This window comes from Phalacrocorax aristotelis, chromosome 19 (genome assembly GCF_949628215.1).
Source record: "Phalacrocorax aristotelis chromosome 19, bGulAri2.1, whole genome shotgun sequence".
Taxonomy (NCBI): domain Eukaryota; kingdom Metazoa; phylum Chordata; class Aves; order Suliformes; family Phalacrocoracidae; genus Phalacrocorax; species Phalacrocorax aristotelis.
In genome coordinates, this window is record NC_134294.1 from 5,888,287 (window position 1) to 5,904,844 (window position 16,558).

The 16,558-nt window shown below is 56.3% G+C and overlaps 1 protein-coding gene across 3 annotated transcripts in view; it reads left to right on the top strand.

The window, feature by feature from the left end:
- The window catches only part of AGRN (agrin), a 132,639-nt gene that overhangs the window by 78,008 nt on the left and 38,073 nt on the right, over nt 1-16,558 (top strand). For all 3 annotated transcript variants that reach the window (XM_075114257.1, XM_075114258.1, XM_075114259.1), the window contains 4 exons: nt 9,469-9,684; nt 10,677-10,901; nt 13,030-13,254; nt 13,403-13,609. In XM_075114257.1, the coding sequence (XP_074970358.1) occupies nt 9,469-9,684; nt 10,677-10,901; nt 13,030-13,254; nt 13,403-13,609 (873 nt within the window). The remainder of the gene's footprint in view (nt 1-9,468; nt 9,685-10,676; nt 10,902-13,029; nt 13,255-13,402; nt 13,610-16,558) is intronic.

Below are 16,558 nucleotides of genomic sequence, written 5' to 3' on the forward strand. Positions count from 1 at the left end.
CTCTGTGGGTGTTCAGGGCCCTCCTCCTCCTCCCTGGGCAAGATTCCTGCTGAGGAGAAAGCGTCGGTCCTGGGGGCAAGGAACGGTGTGCCTGCCAGAGCCCCTCTCAGGTGCTCCTCTCCGTGGTCCGGCTGCGTGGCCGGGCGCTGCCAGGGAACGCGGGGCAGGCAGGCGTGTGCTGCAGAGGGCCTCGCAGGGTGCAATAAGCAGTCGCCAAGCTACTCTGGTAGCATTTTTTTTTTCTTTTCTATACAGTGGAAAAGAGCAATTTTGACATTACATTTATGATTATTGTTATTAAGCTGGAGAAACATTTTAATGTGAACGCTTGGGGCTTATTAGATAGAGCTCTTTACCTCAAGATCTCAAAGCACTTGACAAAGCCAGCTTGTTATTAATCCCTACTACTTATATTGAGCTATTTACCTACTGACATTGGGGGTTTGGTGATTATTATTATCTGCATTTTTTGTAAATGGGAGATCCAAGGCGCAGAACTGGCTGGGGGGTTGAAGCTGGAAGCTCTGAAGCCTAAAGCTGAAGCTGCTCTCCACCCTCCCTGCCTGCAGCCGGCTCCCAGCTCCCCGCTGCCTGCTCTTGCGGCTCTGGTCCAGGAGGCTCAGAAGGCGGTTGGGATGGATTGAGAAGCTCACCCAAGAGCTCTGTCTGGAGGACTTGGTGCAAACTGCAGCGTGGCCAGAACTGGCGGCTGGGAGGGAGGTGGAGGGTGCTGGCTCCAGGCTGGGGAGGGCAGCGTGCAACTGGAAGCCTTGGCTGCTGCACTTTTTAGGATGCAGGGGACTGAAGGAGGGCACAGAGCAAGCCTGTGTGTTGGGGAGGGGAGAGGGGTTGCTGAGGCACAGAGCAAGCCCATTGCATACATGTATTGTCACGGGCTCTCCCTTGGCAGAATAGTCTTGCCAGCTCTGGCCCAGGAGTGCTTCGGGATGGGCCGGTATATATGTGTGTGCTGTGCAGCATCTTTGTTTTGCCCAGTCTCTCGGGCCTGGCTCGAGCAGGGCCTTTGCTTCAATGGCAGTCTTCTCCCGAGCTGCCTGCAGCCTCACACCAACTCCTGCAGCTCTGCAGAGCGGAGCTGTGTTCGAGGAGCCTCAGCCATTCTTGCGGAGGCTCTGGCCCTCCCTGCTGGCCACAGTGGAGCCGTCCTATTCTCAGCTGTCCTTCCAGCCGCTTTGGGCATCTGCAGGCACTGTTGGACACAAGGAGGTGGAGCTGGTGCCATCTGTCCCGGCAGCTACTCCTGGAGTACCAGCCACCTGTGCCCGTGCAGCCTGCTCAGGGAAGTGCTGAGCTGAACCTTGGCAGGGGCTTCCCTGGTAATGAAGCATCCCACTCCCTCCCTGGTGCTAATTAGGGGCTGCCTGAGGAAGTGTCACGGATGGGGTGGGAGGCTTGGATCTCAACCTGTGTCATTACACCTGGTGCAACGGGTAGTCATTCTTCTTTCTGCAGGAGAGGCTTGGTTCTGATGAATGAATGCCAGCAGCTCTGGGTCCGGACCGCAGTAAGAAGCGCTCTGCAACCCTGACTCTCCCTCTTCCCACCCCAGTTTCAGCTGCCAGCGTAGACAGGCTCCCAGAGGCTCCTTTCAGCTTGTCATCTCTCTCCTTTCCCCTGTTCTTCTCTGCGGTTCATTGATGCAGGCATCCCACCCTGGCCTCCCACGCATCGGTCCAGAGGATCGCTGGCAGGCTGGGGAACGTGTTTCCATAGGTGGCTTCTGTCGCCTGGTTGCTGTGCTTGGCTGGTGCCCCTGCCCCTCTGCCTTTTGGGAGGAACCATCCCCTCTCACCCCAGCGTTTTCTGCAAACCCCCCATGCTGCAAGCCCCCAGGCCAGGCGAGGTCTGCCCTGCAGGCAGTTGTGGCACCCCAAGTTCGCTCCCCGTCTGCTCGTTTTGGGGGCCCAGGAGGCGTCAGGCAGAGGCCGGCCACGGCTCCAGCCATTGCGTGCTGCCTGGCATGCTCCTCCTGCCTGACGGGTAATGCAGCCACGTGGCCTGTTCTTCAGGCTGCGGCAATGCCCTGATCTTCTTCTGCTCTGGGCTGTTCAGAGGAGAGGCCAAGCGCTTCCGTGTGCCCCTCACCTACCCCAATTAGCCAAGGGACAGGAAACCCTCATTAACATCCCTTTGTGCTCTTCACCCTGAACCAGGCGGTCACTGCAGGGTGCCAGGTAGAGCCTCAGAGCTCAGAGTAACTGGGTTCGGAGCCTTGCTCCAGACCAGATAGGTCTTTCCTCTAGCCTTCGTCTCTTCTAAAGGCTTTTCTTTTGCAGGCTCAGCCTGGGGCTGCTGAGGGAGAGGAGACTGCCCTGTCCGTCCATGGAGTCATGCTGACTCCGTTGTGGCGGGAAGCATGGTAACATGAATTATTTGTAGCAGCACCTTTTGCTTTTCCCTCCTCTCCAGCAAGCGCACTTTTTTATTATTGTTGTTGTTGTTATTGTTATTTATTATCCTGTTTCTGCTCCAGTGCTGCTAAGAGACATGGAGAGGCTTGGCTGGTATTCAGTGTGGTTACAATAAGCCTAAGCCCTCCCTTTTGTTCTGTACAGCTTGCTCAAGTGTGTATAGATACCTTACTTTAGCTGTTTCTCTCCCTCATCTTCGGCGGCTCAGGAGGTTTGGGAAAGGTCAGCTCCGAGCCGTAGCTTTTTTCTGCTCCAGACAAGCGCTGCTCTCATTGTTTGCCAAATGCCTTGCTGTGCCTCGTCTCTGCAGCACTAGGATGATTTAACCAGAGCCGTGCTTCGCTTCAGATCCAGTCTGCTTTCTGATCTTGCTGCACAGCCACGCCGTGTGCTTTGTAGATGGTTTTGAAGCACAGTCCTGAACAAGTACTAAGAGATCCCACCTCCCCTTTGTGACCGGGGAACCGGCACAATAGGCTGTAGCCTCCACCATCCCAAGCAGGGACTCCGTCTGTTGCAAGCTCATGCTGACTCCGGTTCACCACTGCCTTCCAGCGTCCACCCTGCAGAGGTGTCCCTCACAGCTGGCTCCAAAGCCTCCAGCTGCAGTGTTGCTGTGGATAAGGCAGGCTGCCCTGGCATGTCTGTCGGGTGATGTAGAAGGTGCACTGGTAGGAAGACATATGGTTGCTTTCCTGGTGATGTTGTAGAGGTGGCACTAGAGGGGAAGCAGGCAGGCTGTCTGCATGCCCCTGGTCTGTGCTGCGCGTCCCAGTTGGCTGGGCAGGTAGATGATTTTCTTGCCGTGCTGGCGAGCACCATCTTGTCTCAAGCTCAGGAGCACGAAGGCAAGGCTGGTCCCTTTGTTGCATCTTGGCCTGACACCCAGCAGAGCAGGGACCGGTCCTGGGCGCCCGAAATCGCAGCGATGCTGAGAATAGGCAGCGGTCTGTAACCCTTCGCTTGTGGGGTGCTTTTGATAGCACGGTCTTCACCAGCACTGCCGGGAATTGAGTTTGAGAGGTCCTTGCTTTATCTGCTGCCTGGAGTTTATTCAGGCTGTTGCGTACAAGCGTTAGGACAAGAGCGCTTTGCGCCTGGCGTGTTGCTGCCTTCTGCCCGCACTCAGCGGAGCGGTCCTGTCTGTAGCGGCTCTGCACGGGGAACGGGGTGTGAAGCCTTGGTCAGTGCCAAGTACCCTGGAACTGGGCTGATAGCCTCTTCTTCTTTCTGCTTCTAATTTCACAACTTCTACTCCTTCTGCGTCAGTGATGGTTATGCTTCTTGCATCCTCCCAGGTAAAATTAGAGAGAAAGAGTATGTCATGGTTTAACCCCAGCCAGCAACTAAGCACCACCCAGCCGCTTGCTCTCCCCCCCCCCCACCCCGTGAGATGGGGGAAAGAATCAGAAGGGTAAAAGTGAGAAAACTCGTGGGTTGAGATAGGAACAGTTTAATAATTGAAATAAAGTAAAATAGTAGTAGTAATAATAATATACAAAGCAAGTGATGCATGATACAATTGCTTACCACCTGCTGACAGATGCCCAGCCCTGAACAGCAGTCGCTCCCCCCGGCCCACTCCCCCCAGTTTATATACTGAGCATGATGCCATATGGTGTGGAATATGCCTTTGGCCAGCTGGGGTCAGCTGTCCCGCCTGTGCCCACTCCCAGCTTGTTGTACACCCGGCAGAGCACGGAGAGCTGAAAAGGCCTTGACTAGGGTAAGCACTACTTAGCAACAACTGAAACATCAGCATGTTATCAACAGTATTCGGTTGAATACTGTACGCAGGACTGTACCAGCTACTTGGAGGAAAATAAACACTATCCCAGCTGGAGCCAGGACAGAGAGATAGAGAGAGATGTTGGGGAAGAAGGAAGCTGCCTCTGGATTTTGTCCTTTGCAGAGCTTGTTGGGTTGAATCATCTTAGCTGGCATAATAAACCGGTTTCATCTCCTGGGTCTGGCAGGGGAATTATGGCATTTTCTTTTATTCTTGTTGGTGTTCTGAGCTTGCATCATCCAACTGTATCACAGCATTGGATGGGTGAGTTTTCAAAATCATCTGCCGTGAACAAATAGGCTTCTTCACCAGTAGCACCAGCGGCGATTAGAAGTGAAAGAAACTTAAACCAATTTGCTTGTCACAATTTGTTTCTAATTTGAGGCATTTTTCCTTCTTGTTTTGGTTGCTTCTTGGTCTGATCACTGAAACTCAGTCAAGCTGGGTCCTTGTCTGCAGGACGGACTGAAGCATGGTGTTTGGGGCTTGCCCCCTGCCATGCCCCCGCGCTCTGCCCTGCTCCCGCATCCGCCGGGCAGCTGGGCCATCCCCTTGAGTCGGGATTAGCTCCGAGGCACCGCGGTGTGCAGGGTTCTCTACCAAGGATGGAGCTCCTTGGCAGGGAGTGGGAAGGTGTCTGTCAAACACCGGTGCTGTAAAAGCTCACTTTTACAACATTCAGTTGATGTAGAACAGGAGGTAAATAATTACCCTTTATATAATCTCTTTTGCTCACATATTGGCCTATTATGTCCCCGATGTGTTTATGAAATACAATTCTGGGGGCAAGGATAGACTGAAACTTCAATTCTGATAAAATACCAGCTTTCTTTATGTGGCTTGACCCAATTAACTTCTTAAGTTTGTGGCCTTTTTGCCATTTACCTTTGCTTTTATCACTTCAGATTAAGAGATTCTTAAATATACGTGAGAAAAACAATTACAGGGAGGATGACTTTCAAGGTGACAAGACCCAGTTTGGCTCCAAATCTGAATGAACAATTTAAAAAGTGTTTTTGAAGAAGAGTCAAAACCATCAGTGATATTTTAACAACTTCTGAAGTCCTGTCCAGCGCTGAAAGCTTTTTCCTGCCAGGTTCACAGGCTGGCTGCTGCGGGGCGCTGCGAGGCCTGGGAGAAGAAATGGATGGGAGGGGACCGAAGGCAAAAGTGCTGGCGGTGCATGAGCTGCGTGGGAAGGAAATAGCACCAAGTGTCTTAGGACAGGGTTTGAAGTTCTTGGTGCTGCCCTGAATTGGGTCCCACTGAAAACTTCCTCAGTTTGGGTGAGACCAGGCCTGGGTCAGCCATTCACTTCAGAAACCCTCGCCTTGGATGTGTCAGGCTCGTTTCCCGACCTCTCAGGCAGAAGGCAAGAACAGAAGGGCTCAGGAAAGCAAAGAGCTGTCCCTGACACCTCTCTGAAACCCTGGACACGCTTCCCACCTTGGATTCCCTATGTGCAAGTGTGCTCATGAACCTGGGCTGGTGTGTCCTGAAGGCAAGTGCCTTCAGACGGGCACCTCTCGCCCCCTTGCCTCTGAGCAGGCGCCTACCTGAACTCTGCTTCAACCTGGCTCCGCATCCTGCATCTGCTGCGCAGGCCAGCTCCGTCGCCCTCTCATCTCCCTCTGGTCGCTAGGACAGCTCCATCTCTGCCTCCCCTGCGACTGGCATCTGGTCACGCTCCTGCTCCACAGACCCGTGCCTCGGGGCGGGGGGACGGGCTGGATCCCCACTTGTCCTGCATTTCACGTTCCTCACTTGCACACCTCCCCTGCACCCTCTAGTCTCGGAGCTCAACAGGCTCATCTGCATTTTTGTTTTTTAAAAAAAAAAGAAGGGAGAGAGAGAGAAAGAGCAGCAATGGAACGAGCGGGGGAGACTATCCAGAGTGCTTCATAAAAATGATGAATTGCTTTTAGATACTGGGCAGGAGAGGAAGAGAGCTCTTTTTTATTTGATGATATTATTCTCTTAGTGGTGCATTGTTGCTGTGCATATGAGCTCAAAATCTCAAGGCAGTCAAAGGCAAACGCCCGGGAATTGAAGTGTAAATGAGCCGCTGTCGAGAATTTTATTTTGCCTTTTATGATTTCTTTTTCTGTCATAATGTAGGTCAGTCTCTGTTTCTAACGTACGCGGTGTGCGCAGGAGAGCGCGGGGTGGTGAGGGGTGCCCGGCGGTGCCCTCAGCGTGGGCGGCTGCTGGTGGTAGGGACTGGTGTAGGGACAGGCGCTGGCTGCTGGTGGTAGGGACTGGTGTAGGGACAGGCGCTGGCTGCTGGTGGTAGGGACTGGTGTAGGGACAGGCGCTGGCTGCTGGTGGTAGGGACTGGTGCAGGGACAGGCGCTGGCTGCTGGTGGTAGGGACTGGTGCAGGGACAGGCGCTGGCTGCTGGTGGTAGGGACTGGTGTAGGGACAGGCGCTGGCTGCTGGTGGTAGGGACTGGTGCAGGGACAGGCGCTGGCTGCTGGTGGTAGGGACTGGTGCAGGGACAGGCGCTGGCTGCTGGTGGTAGGGACTGGTGCAGGGACAGGCGCTGGCTGCTGGTGTGGGGACTGGTGTAGGGACAGGCGCTGGCTGCTGGTGGTAGGGACTGGTGCAGGGACAGGCGCTGGCTGCTGGTGGTAGGGACTGGTGCAGGGACAGGCGCTGGCTGCTGGTGGTAGGGACTGGTGTAGGGACAGGCGCTGGCTGCTGGTGCGGGGACTGGTGTAGGGACAGGCGCTGGCTGCTGGTGCGGGGACTGGTGTAGGGACAGGCGCTGGCTGCTGGTGTAGGGACAGGCACTGGCTGCTGGTGGTAGGGACTGGTGCAGGGACAGGCGCTGGCTGCTGGTGGTAGGGACTGGTGCAGGGACAGGCGCTGGCTGCTGGTGCGGGGACTGGTGTAGGGACAGGCGCTGGCTGCTGGTGGTAGGGACTGGTGCAGGGACAGGCGCTGGCTGCTGGTGGTAGGGACTGGTGCAGGGACAGGCGCTGGCTGCTGGTGGTAGGGACTGGTGCAGGGACAGGCGCTGGCTGCTGGTGGTAGGGACTGGTGTAGGGACAGGCGCTGGCTGCTGGTGGTAGGGACTGGTGTAGGGACAGGCGCTGGCTGCTGGTGGTAGGGACTGGTGCAGGGACAGGCGCTGGCTGCTGGTGGTAGGGACTGGTGCAGGGACAGGCGCTGGCTGCTGGTGCGGGGACTGGTGCAGGGACAGGTGCTGGCTGCTGGTGGTAGGGACTGGTGTAGGGACAGGCGCTGGCTGCTGGTGCGGGGACTGGTGTAGGGACAGGCGCTGGCTGCTGGTGCGGGGACTGGTGCAGGGACAGGTGCTGGCTGCTGGTGGTAGGGACTGGTGCAGGGACAGGCGCTGGCTGCTGGTGCGGGGACTGGTGTAGGGACAGGCGCTGGCTGCTGGTGTGGGGACTGGTGTAGGGACAGGCGCTGGCTGCTGGTGTGGGGACTGGTGTAGGGACAGGCGCTGGCTGCTGGTGGTAGGGACTGGTGAAGGGACAGGTGCTGGCTGCTGGTGCGGGGACTGGTGTAGGGACAGGCGCTGGCTGCTGGTGGTAGGGACTGGTGCAGGGACAGGCGCTGGCTGCTGGTGGTAGGGACTGGTGCAGGGACAGGCGCTGGCTGCTGGTGTGGGGACTGGTGCAGGGACAGGTGCTGGCTGCTGGTGGTAGGGACTGGTGTAGGGACAGGCGCACGCAGGATGGCGTGGCGGGTGTGTGGTGCGTGCCTGCCCACGTGTGTGTACGTACCTGCCCGGTGGTGCCTGTCGTGAGCGTAGGGCTGTGCCCGTGGCAGCAACCGCTGGGCAGAAGGCGCTGGCATGTCTTGCTCCCAGTGCCTCACCTGAGACCGCTGAGTCTGGAGACACCTGTCTTCTCCCTTCCTCCTTCCAACTGAAGAATTACATTTCCTACCACATTAGCAATGCAGATGCTGAACTGGTCTATGCTGGCTGCTCTGATTAATGGATGCGATAAAGAGATTTGTGCCGTCTCCTTTAGAGAGACACCAGCCATGTGATTCGGCTGCTTTGCATAAATGGCAATGAATAAAGCGGTGTGTGCTTGTGGGACAGTCTGTCCCACGTGGGACAGGTGAGGGTGTTTTCTTCTCCGGTCCTTGACTTTCCTTTCTCTTGCTGGTTAGCAGAGAACACGTTGTGTTGTAGAGGACTCACAACAGCTCGAGCAGAGGCGCCCTGGGCAGAGCGATTGCTTTCCAAAGCCCTGGGGATGCTCCTCTGTGTCTGTAGTGGGGTTGGAGGCACCTCCCTGCTCACGAGCTGGGCCTTGACCTCCCTGCTGTGGTGCAGAGCTGGTGACAGACCTTCCTTTCTCCAGTTCACGCTGACAAGGAGCAGAATGGGGAGCCTAGTGTGAGAGGGGGCACAGAGGAGGCAAGAGGGCTGACCGTGGGTTTGTTAGCTCCTTTTGGACCGTGCTGTACCCCAGCCTCTTCCCTCCCTGTCCTTGCATGGGAGGAAGGTGCCTAGCACATATCCTGCCTTACCCGGCCGCTCTCAAAGGGCAGCAGCGCTCAGTCGCTCCAGAGAGTCTGCGGTACAGCCAACGCGGGCAGGGGTGCGGTGCCTGGGGGCAAAGGGGGTCCTGCCTTCCAGGACAACCTCCCTTCAGAGGAAGCTTCCTCTGGGTCACAGGCTTTGGTCACTGGATCCTGCTGGCTGGTCTGCCCTTCCCCGTGACCTCTGTGCTGTCTGCTCCGCACGGTGCCGGCACGAAGGCGCAGGCGCTGAGGTTACCTGTGCCTTTGCTTAACGCCGGTGCTCTGGGTGCGGGAGGGAGATGAGGGCTCGGGGCGCAGCCTGGCTGCCTCGCGCCGTTCCCTGCCTGCGCTGGGAAGACCCTTGTTCTCAGGCATGTGGCTTTGGGGTGGGTGCCTTTGGCAGGGTTGGCTCGGCCCCCCTGCACCTCAAATGCATGCTAGGCGTCCCTGGAGAGGTATGCAACTTAACTGCATGGCTGCTGGCAGGCAGGGAGAGGTGGCATGCTGAGATAGTGACATCCTCGCCCTAAGCCAGGGAAGGACCTTGCTGTGCCTAGAGCATCCTCCCCTCGCTGGCCCTGTCCTTGCAGTCCTGGTCCCCCGGAGGGCTGCAGCCTGAGCCTGGGCGGTGTGAGCAGCTCTGCCAGGGGAGGTAGGAGAGGCACGGGCGCTGGTCTGCACCCCTCCTGCTTGCAGAGGAGCAGCCGCGGCTCACCGGTGTCTCTGTGTCTGTGCCCACAGCATGTCGAGGGATGCTGTGTGGGTTTGGGGCGGTGTGTGAGAGGAGCCCCACCGACCCCTCCCAGGCCTCCTGCGTCTGCAAGAAGACGGCTTGCCCTGTCGTGGTGGCTCCTGTCTGTGGCTCTGATTACTCCACCTACAGTAACGAGTGTGAGCTGGAGAAGGCCCAGTGCAACCAGCAGAGGCGGATCAAAGTCATCAGCAAGGGACCCTGTGGTGAGTGCAAGGGCAGGCTCTCCCGCTTTCAGGAGGCGACCGTGTGAGGCCAGGGAGGCTTGGCCCAAGCTCACGTCGTTGCTGTGGTGCTGGTGATGTCCTGCGGGATGGGGACGGGGCTGATGGGAACGGCAGAGTTTGATAAGCAGGCAAAGCAATGGCCAAAGCCTGTTCGAGAGGTACGTGGCAGGCAGTGGGGAACAGCTCTGCCTGCTGCACCACACTGCCTCCCCAGCGTGGGTCACATCTGCCACAGCTAGAAGTTGGAGCTGGAGGGCCAGGCATGTTCACGGGCTGGGTGGGCTGATAAAAGCCCTTCCTCAGCCTGGCATTCACCATCTGTGAGCAAGGAGCTGTGTAAATGAGACCCCGGTCTCCTCATCTCAGAGTAAATTAACTTGACCTTTCTCTCATGCAGCGCTCTGGCTTGCAATAAATCTGCACCCGGCACTCCTGCTGGGGCTCTTGTCAGAAGGGAGAGAGTTCCGAGTGATTTATTTAAAATAATAATCATAAAAAAGTGACAAATAAAGGAGGAAAAAAAGGAAAAAAGAGCCGGCAAATAAATTTTGGCCCTTCCCCATCAGTGAGGAAATTGCTCCTTGAGCTCTTCCTCTAATTAAGGTTTGCAGGAGGTGCCTTAAGGACCCTTGTTTTGCTCGTCTGCTGAAGCAAGAGGATCTCAGAGACCATGTGCAGGGAAAGGAGCTCGCAGCAGTGAGACTGAGAGGTTTAGAAAGGCGGAGCCCTGCCTGAAGTGCCAGGTGGGGAGCGAGCTCCCTTCCTCGTGTGCCGTGGGTTCGGGGCTGATCCTACAGCCTCACGATCCTGCCTGCCTCTGCAGACGTTGGGGTGGATGAGCTCGCTGCTGTGGGACCAGGTACATGGCACTGGCTCCAGCATCTGCTGAAGCCAAGGGGAGGAAATCCATTGCCATCATGTATGTGTCTGGGCACTCAGAAACCGTTTCTGACCCCTCCTCCCTCCCGCAGGCTCCAGGGACCCCTGCGCAGAGGTGACCTGCAGCTTTGGCAGCACATGCGTCCGCTCCACTGACGGCCAGTCGGCCAAGTGCGTCTGCCCGTCGTCCTGCAGCGGCGTGCCCGAGAGCACGGTGTGCGGCAGCGACGGCAAAGACTACCGCAGCGAGTGCGACCTCAACAAGCACGCCTGCGACAAGCAGGAGAATGTTTTCAAGAAGTTTGATGGCGCCTGTGGTGAGTTCCCTGCCCTCCCCCCGCCAAGGGGTATTGCTTTAAAAACATTTCCTCTTGCATCAGGAGTATCGAGGGCAGACCGGTGGGAAATAGCAAGAATTGGGGAGAAAAACCTGCTCGCACACCTGCTGTCGTCAGGTCAAAAATGCGGGCTGGGCAGAAAAAAGGTCAGTCTGTGGGTGACAGCATCTGAAACCGAGAGCAAGCCAGCGCTTCCCCCACGGCTTTTGGTTGGGGGCATTTCTGCTGGGGACCCACTGACCTAGAGAGCCGTGGCAACATCTGTGCCACCTCCTTTCCCTCCTGCCGCTTCCCCTGGCTGGAGTCCCCCGGCGGCCGCTTTTGGCAAGAAGCCTGGTGCTAGCTGGTGTCCCGGGGCTCTAATTAAAGCAGCCCGACAGGCACAGATCCCAGACCGCAAACACAGTCCTGCCACTCGAGAATGGCTTCCTCTTTGGCTAATGGTGGCTGTGGATACTTGTAATTAAAAGCAACTGTATTCATTAGGAAAACCATGACATCAGCCAGGACACGTGCCAGACCAGTCTTTGTCCCCTGGGGAAGGAGTGTGGGGGTGTGTTTGGGCAGGCTGCGAACCTGGAAGAGCTTTAATTATGCTCAGTCCCAAGTAGGGCGAAATGGGTGCAAGTGGGATGTGCGAAAGAGGTGATGTCATGCTGGGTGCTCCTGGTTTCTAGGGCAGAGAGAAGGCTTTGAGCCTCACTGTTCCTTTGAGGTCCTCCTGATTTTAGCTGGGTGTCAGCAGAAACTCAAGCAGTCTGAGCTGAGCAGCCAGGCTACAGAACCTGAAAATACTTGAAGGCGTTTGGACTCTATTGGGTGCACTATGAGGCTTGAGGATGTACTGCAAGGTCGGGGAAAGAGCGGGGGTGAGCAGTGCAGGCAGAGTACACCTCAAATATCCTCGTCATGCTGTCCCTGAGATGTGTCTGTGTATCTGCCTCATCCCCAACCCCTCTGATGTGGTCCCCATCTCCTCAGCTGTACCGCATCTCTGCCTCACTACGGCAGCCTTATTTACCCACAGCACCTTGAGTCCATGCATGATGTTCTTGTGATTTGGTTAGGGGCTCGTAGAAGCCTCCAAGGAGGTAACAAATCCCTGGCTGTCTGCTGGTGTGACTGCAGGGCAGCAGCAAGCACGGGCAGGTCTTGCCAGAGGGGTAATAGGAGATGGATTGGGTAGGTCCTGTGGGACCTCCTTCATCTGATTCACTTCCATGATTACTGCACATGCTAAAATGGATAAAGCAAAAGACTTCAGCTGTGACCCTGTCTTAGGCCGGCCTTTCCCAAGGGATGTGGGGGTGGCGGAAAGGGAGGTCCCTCGCCAGCTTGTGGGAGGCTGAGGAAAAGGGGTGCTGTGTTTTTTCCTCCCCTTCTCAGCCTGGGACTGTGGTCAACGCAAGGATTTCAGACTGGTAGGATTAAAGAGTGGAAACATTAGATCGTGTTTCTGCAATTGCAGAAAATGAATCAGCGCTCTCCAGGTACTGTGCTTGACAAGGAAGAGAAAAACCCAGGGCTACAGGAGGGATTAGTGAACAGTCGGCACCTGTTTTGCCCATGTCTTTGGTATGCTAATGTGAGCTCAGCTCATCAGAGAGAGTGATCCGGGTAAGCCTAGATTAGAGCAGTGGGGCAAGGCAGCGTGTGGCCCTGGCTGCCTTCAGGGCTCTTGCAGCACTTTGGAAAGGCAGGGAGGGAGAGGTGGAGGAGCAGAATAGGAGTACCAAGCATCTTGGAATGCCCAACAAATGCCCCTTGGACGGGGAGGTTTGCCTGGGTCAGGGGAGAGCACCCTGTTCCCTAGACAGAGGGTGTGAAGGCAGCTCAGGATGGGAAGAAAGGCAGAGCTCATCCCATGCGGTGGTCGCTTTGGAAAGGGTGCGTGCCCTCAGTGTGTGCAGCTCGGTAAAAAATGAGTCCTTAGGTGTGCAGAGCCCTACAGATGTCCAGTCCCAAGGAAGAGATAAGCATATGTTGAGTGCTGCTGGGGAAGGCACGGAGGCTTCTGGGGCCAGCTGGGAGGGAGGAGGACAGGCCAGGAAGCACTTCTCTGGGCAGGGCATGTGTGTGCCTAACTATCTGCTCTGGCTCTGTGCAGACCCTTGTAAAGGCATCCTCAATGACATGAATCGTGTTTGCCGGGTGAACCCCCGCACCCGAAAGGCGGACGTGCTCTCCCGCCCCGAGAACTGTCCCCCAAAGAGGGAGCTTGTGTGCGGTGATGACGGGGTGACTTATGACAACGAGTGCGTGATGGGGCGCTCGGGGGCCATCCGGGGCCTGGAGATCCAGAAGGTGCGTTCAGGGCAGTGCCAGCATCAGGGTAAGTACCTCTCTGCTTCGTGGGGAACAGGAGCACTGGGGTTCCTGACCTTCCCCGCCGCTCCGTGCCGTGCTCTTGGCAATGACAATATACCCCCTTCCCCTGTCCCCGGGGTGGGTGCAAGCAGCGCTATCCTCTCTCCTCCCAGACAAATGCAAGGATGAGTGCAAGTTCAACGCTGTCTGCCTGAACCGCCGGGGCACCGCTCGCTGCTCCTGTGACCGCATCACCTGCGATGGTGCCTACCGGCCTGTCTGTGCCCGGGACAGCCGGACCTACAGCAACGACTGCGAGCGCCAGAAGGCCGAGTGCCACCAGAAAGCTGCCATCCCCGTAAAGCACAGTGGACCCTGTGGTAAGCGCTGGTGCCGCCAGGCTGGTTGCCCACAGGAACACTGGTACCCCCACACTTCTCGCTTCCCAGCCCCAGCAGCCACTTTTTAAGTCCAGCCTGTGTCAGTCCCTTCCGTGCAGGCAACGGTGCTCGAATTGATGCTGGAAAGCTGCAGGTGAGTTGTGTCAGGGTGCCCACCGCCTGAGCAAGCCACAGGCTCTCTTCAGTCTTGCAGCCGACAAGCCCTGAATATCCGTTCCTCCCTGTTCCTTTTCCTTCCAGCAGTCAGCAGTCCTTGTGTGTGTGTGTGCATGTGTTCCTCCTTGGTCTTGTCTCTGTCTGACATGCTCAGTAACACAGGGAAGAATCATTTGTGTTTAAACAGTACTGAAATGTCTGTGATGTCCAGCTGGTTTCTCTCATTCATCGCCACGGCCAGGCGCACATTCACCACCACGCAGCTCCCGTGCAGCCCACGCCTTTCATTTCCCCTCCCAGGGTAGTGCCAGTCCCCAAGCTCCTTCCATGCTTCCCCTTCCATGCCTGCCTGCTTCTCTCAGCTCCAGGTACTCTCCATAAGGAACTCTTCCCAGCGTGCCCGCTCTCTGGAGGTCTCGTCGTGTCTTTGTCTCACCTCTGGAAGAAGCTTTTGACCTTTCCAATGGATGCTTTTTCAGGCGTACGTGATAGGATGGGGCTTTGGCTCCGTAGGGTGTTGGGAACGTCCGAAAAGAAAACGGAGGAGGTTAAACACAGTCACTGGATTGATTTGTATGATTCGGAAGGACTGTTCATTTCAGCTCAAATTGGTTTTTGCTATATCTAGAACTGTGTCCTATTATTTTAAGCTGATGTTTTGTAAGGTATCAGCTGTATCAAACCTTCTGAAGTAGTTGGAAATTAGGCCCTGTGTTGCAGGTCTGTTTTGTTGGCTTTGTGCTCCTGCAGTAGGTTTTTTAAGGCTGCCAGGCCCTGCTGCCTGAAAACTGTTTGTCAGGCTCCCAAAATCACACTCAGTATAATCACAACTGTTATTTTTAATCATCTGTTTCACAGTGTTTCTGGGGGTTGGCTGTTTAGGAGTCAGTTCCCCAGGTTCTCCCTATAGGGAGGGCAACAGAGGGGCCATGGGGAGCTGGGGCTGGACAGTAACCAGCAAGCCTTGAGAAGAAGCTGTGCACGCCGGCAAGTCTGGCGCTCATTTTCCTGCCCTGATGTGCTGCTGCAAAGCCTTGCGGGAGGTGTGACTGGCCTCCGGGACCGGCGTGGGGATGCACAGGGCTGCTCCTGGCGAGGCAGGCTGCCTTGGCGCAGGGGAGGGTGGGGGTGAAGCAAGGTGCCTGTGCCTGGGCTCCTGAGGCAGCCCTGGGACAGTGGGGCCAGGAGGGTGATAGTTTGCAGCTGGGTGCCCAGGCCCTGGTGCCCTGGGGTCTCTACAAACCTTTCCCTGCACCTCCTTTAGAGTCAGGGCCTTGCTAAGGCTTCCCGAATTTCTAGGGTGAGAGTAACTCGTGTTGCTAGTTACCCTATGTCAGGCATGCATCATTTCCACCACGTTCAGTGGAGTGAGGCCAGTGGACAGTAGGATATGGTCCCTATGCACCTGCTGCTCCTCTCTCCATCTTACTCTCTTGTATTTCAGCTTTCCCCCAGCTTCTCTTCCTCCAGGTGAGGACAGCAGATGTACACATCTGCTTTCAGGAGCTATATCCTTGTGGGGTAGGAGCAAACGAAGCCTGCCACCTGGGGGAAGTAAATTAATGCTGGGGCTTTGTCTGCCAAAGTCTAGGGTTTCGAAGTCTATGTGACAGCTGCAGGCTGCCCTGTAGCAAGCCACCATGAGGTGTGGGCAAGCCTTTGGCCTCCCCATCAGCTTAGGAAGGCATCTTCTCTCTGAGTTCGATGCTGTCCCTTGGGAAGAAAGCACATCCTCCTCTGTGTCACCAGTTCAGACTCAGTGTGAGATGGGAAATGGATTTAGAAACAGGGATGGGGTGGTGATGTTGCTTGCCAACCTGTGTGTCAAGACAGGTCTTCTCAGCATGAGCACTGCTGGTGGTGCTAACTTCTCTCCTGGCTGGCTCCCCTGGGATGCAGGGTGCAGTCCCACCAGCACAGGCTGGGACAGGGCTGGTGGGACGCTTGGCCGTGGGCGAGACTGGGCGCCGAGGGAGCTACAGGCTCTGTCTGCGTCCAGCACCCAGCATGGGAGGCGTGGAGAGTTCACCCACGCCTCCGTGCTGTGAGGATACAGGAGGCGCACGGACCTGGGGAAGGGGAGGAAAAGAGACAGGCCATTAGTGCGGTTGCAGTGTTTTAATCTCTCACACATACCTGTCTAATGAATGCTAAGCTCTGCTGCTGTCTTTTCCAGCAGCAAGACAAAGGAGGCAAAGCCAAGCAAAACAGTCCAGGCCTTGTTTTCAGTCCTTCTCTGCTTTTACACCACGATGGGGCAGTTGAGAAAGAAGGGATGGGATGAGACTGATATAGACAGGAGGTGGAGGGAAGGTGTCTGTAGTTGCATCTGTCTTTTCCTCCCTGCCTCTCTCTGCTCTCTTCCCCCCCTCTGCTCTCTTTCTCCCTCCTCTCTCTCTCTCTCTTTCCTTTTTCGTCTGTGTCTTGTGTTTTACAGTGTTGCCTGTTTGGAGGAAGGAGTTGTGTCCTCGCAGCACCCTTCTGCTCCCTACCTGGACATCTCTGCTAGGAGGTCGGCTTTCTCTCCTTCTCCGTAGCCAGTGCCTGTCCTGGCCTCTTCTCACTGCTCCCCTCCTCTCTAGTTTTGCTTGAGAGCCCCTGGGATGGAGAGATTGTCCTGGTTTTGCTCCCATCCCTCGCCCCAAACACTTCCTGCTGGAATGGAAATGCCTTGCAGTGCAGTGGGGTCTTGTCCGATGCTTGCCGTGGCTTGACCCTTCGAGGCAAATGAGTGGGAGCAGAGGTGGGTGCTGTGAGCCCCCCGATCCTTGG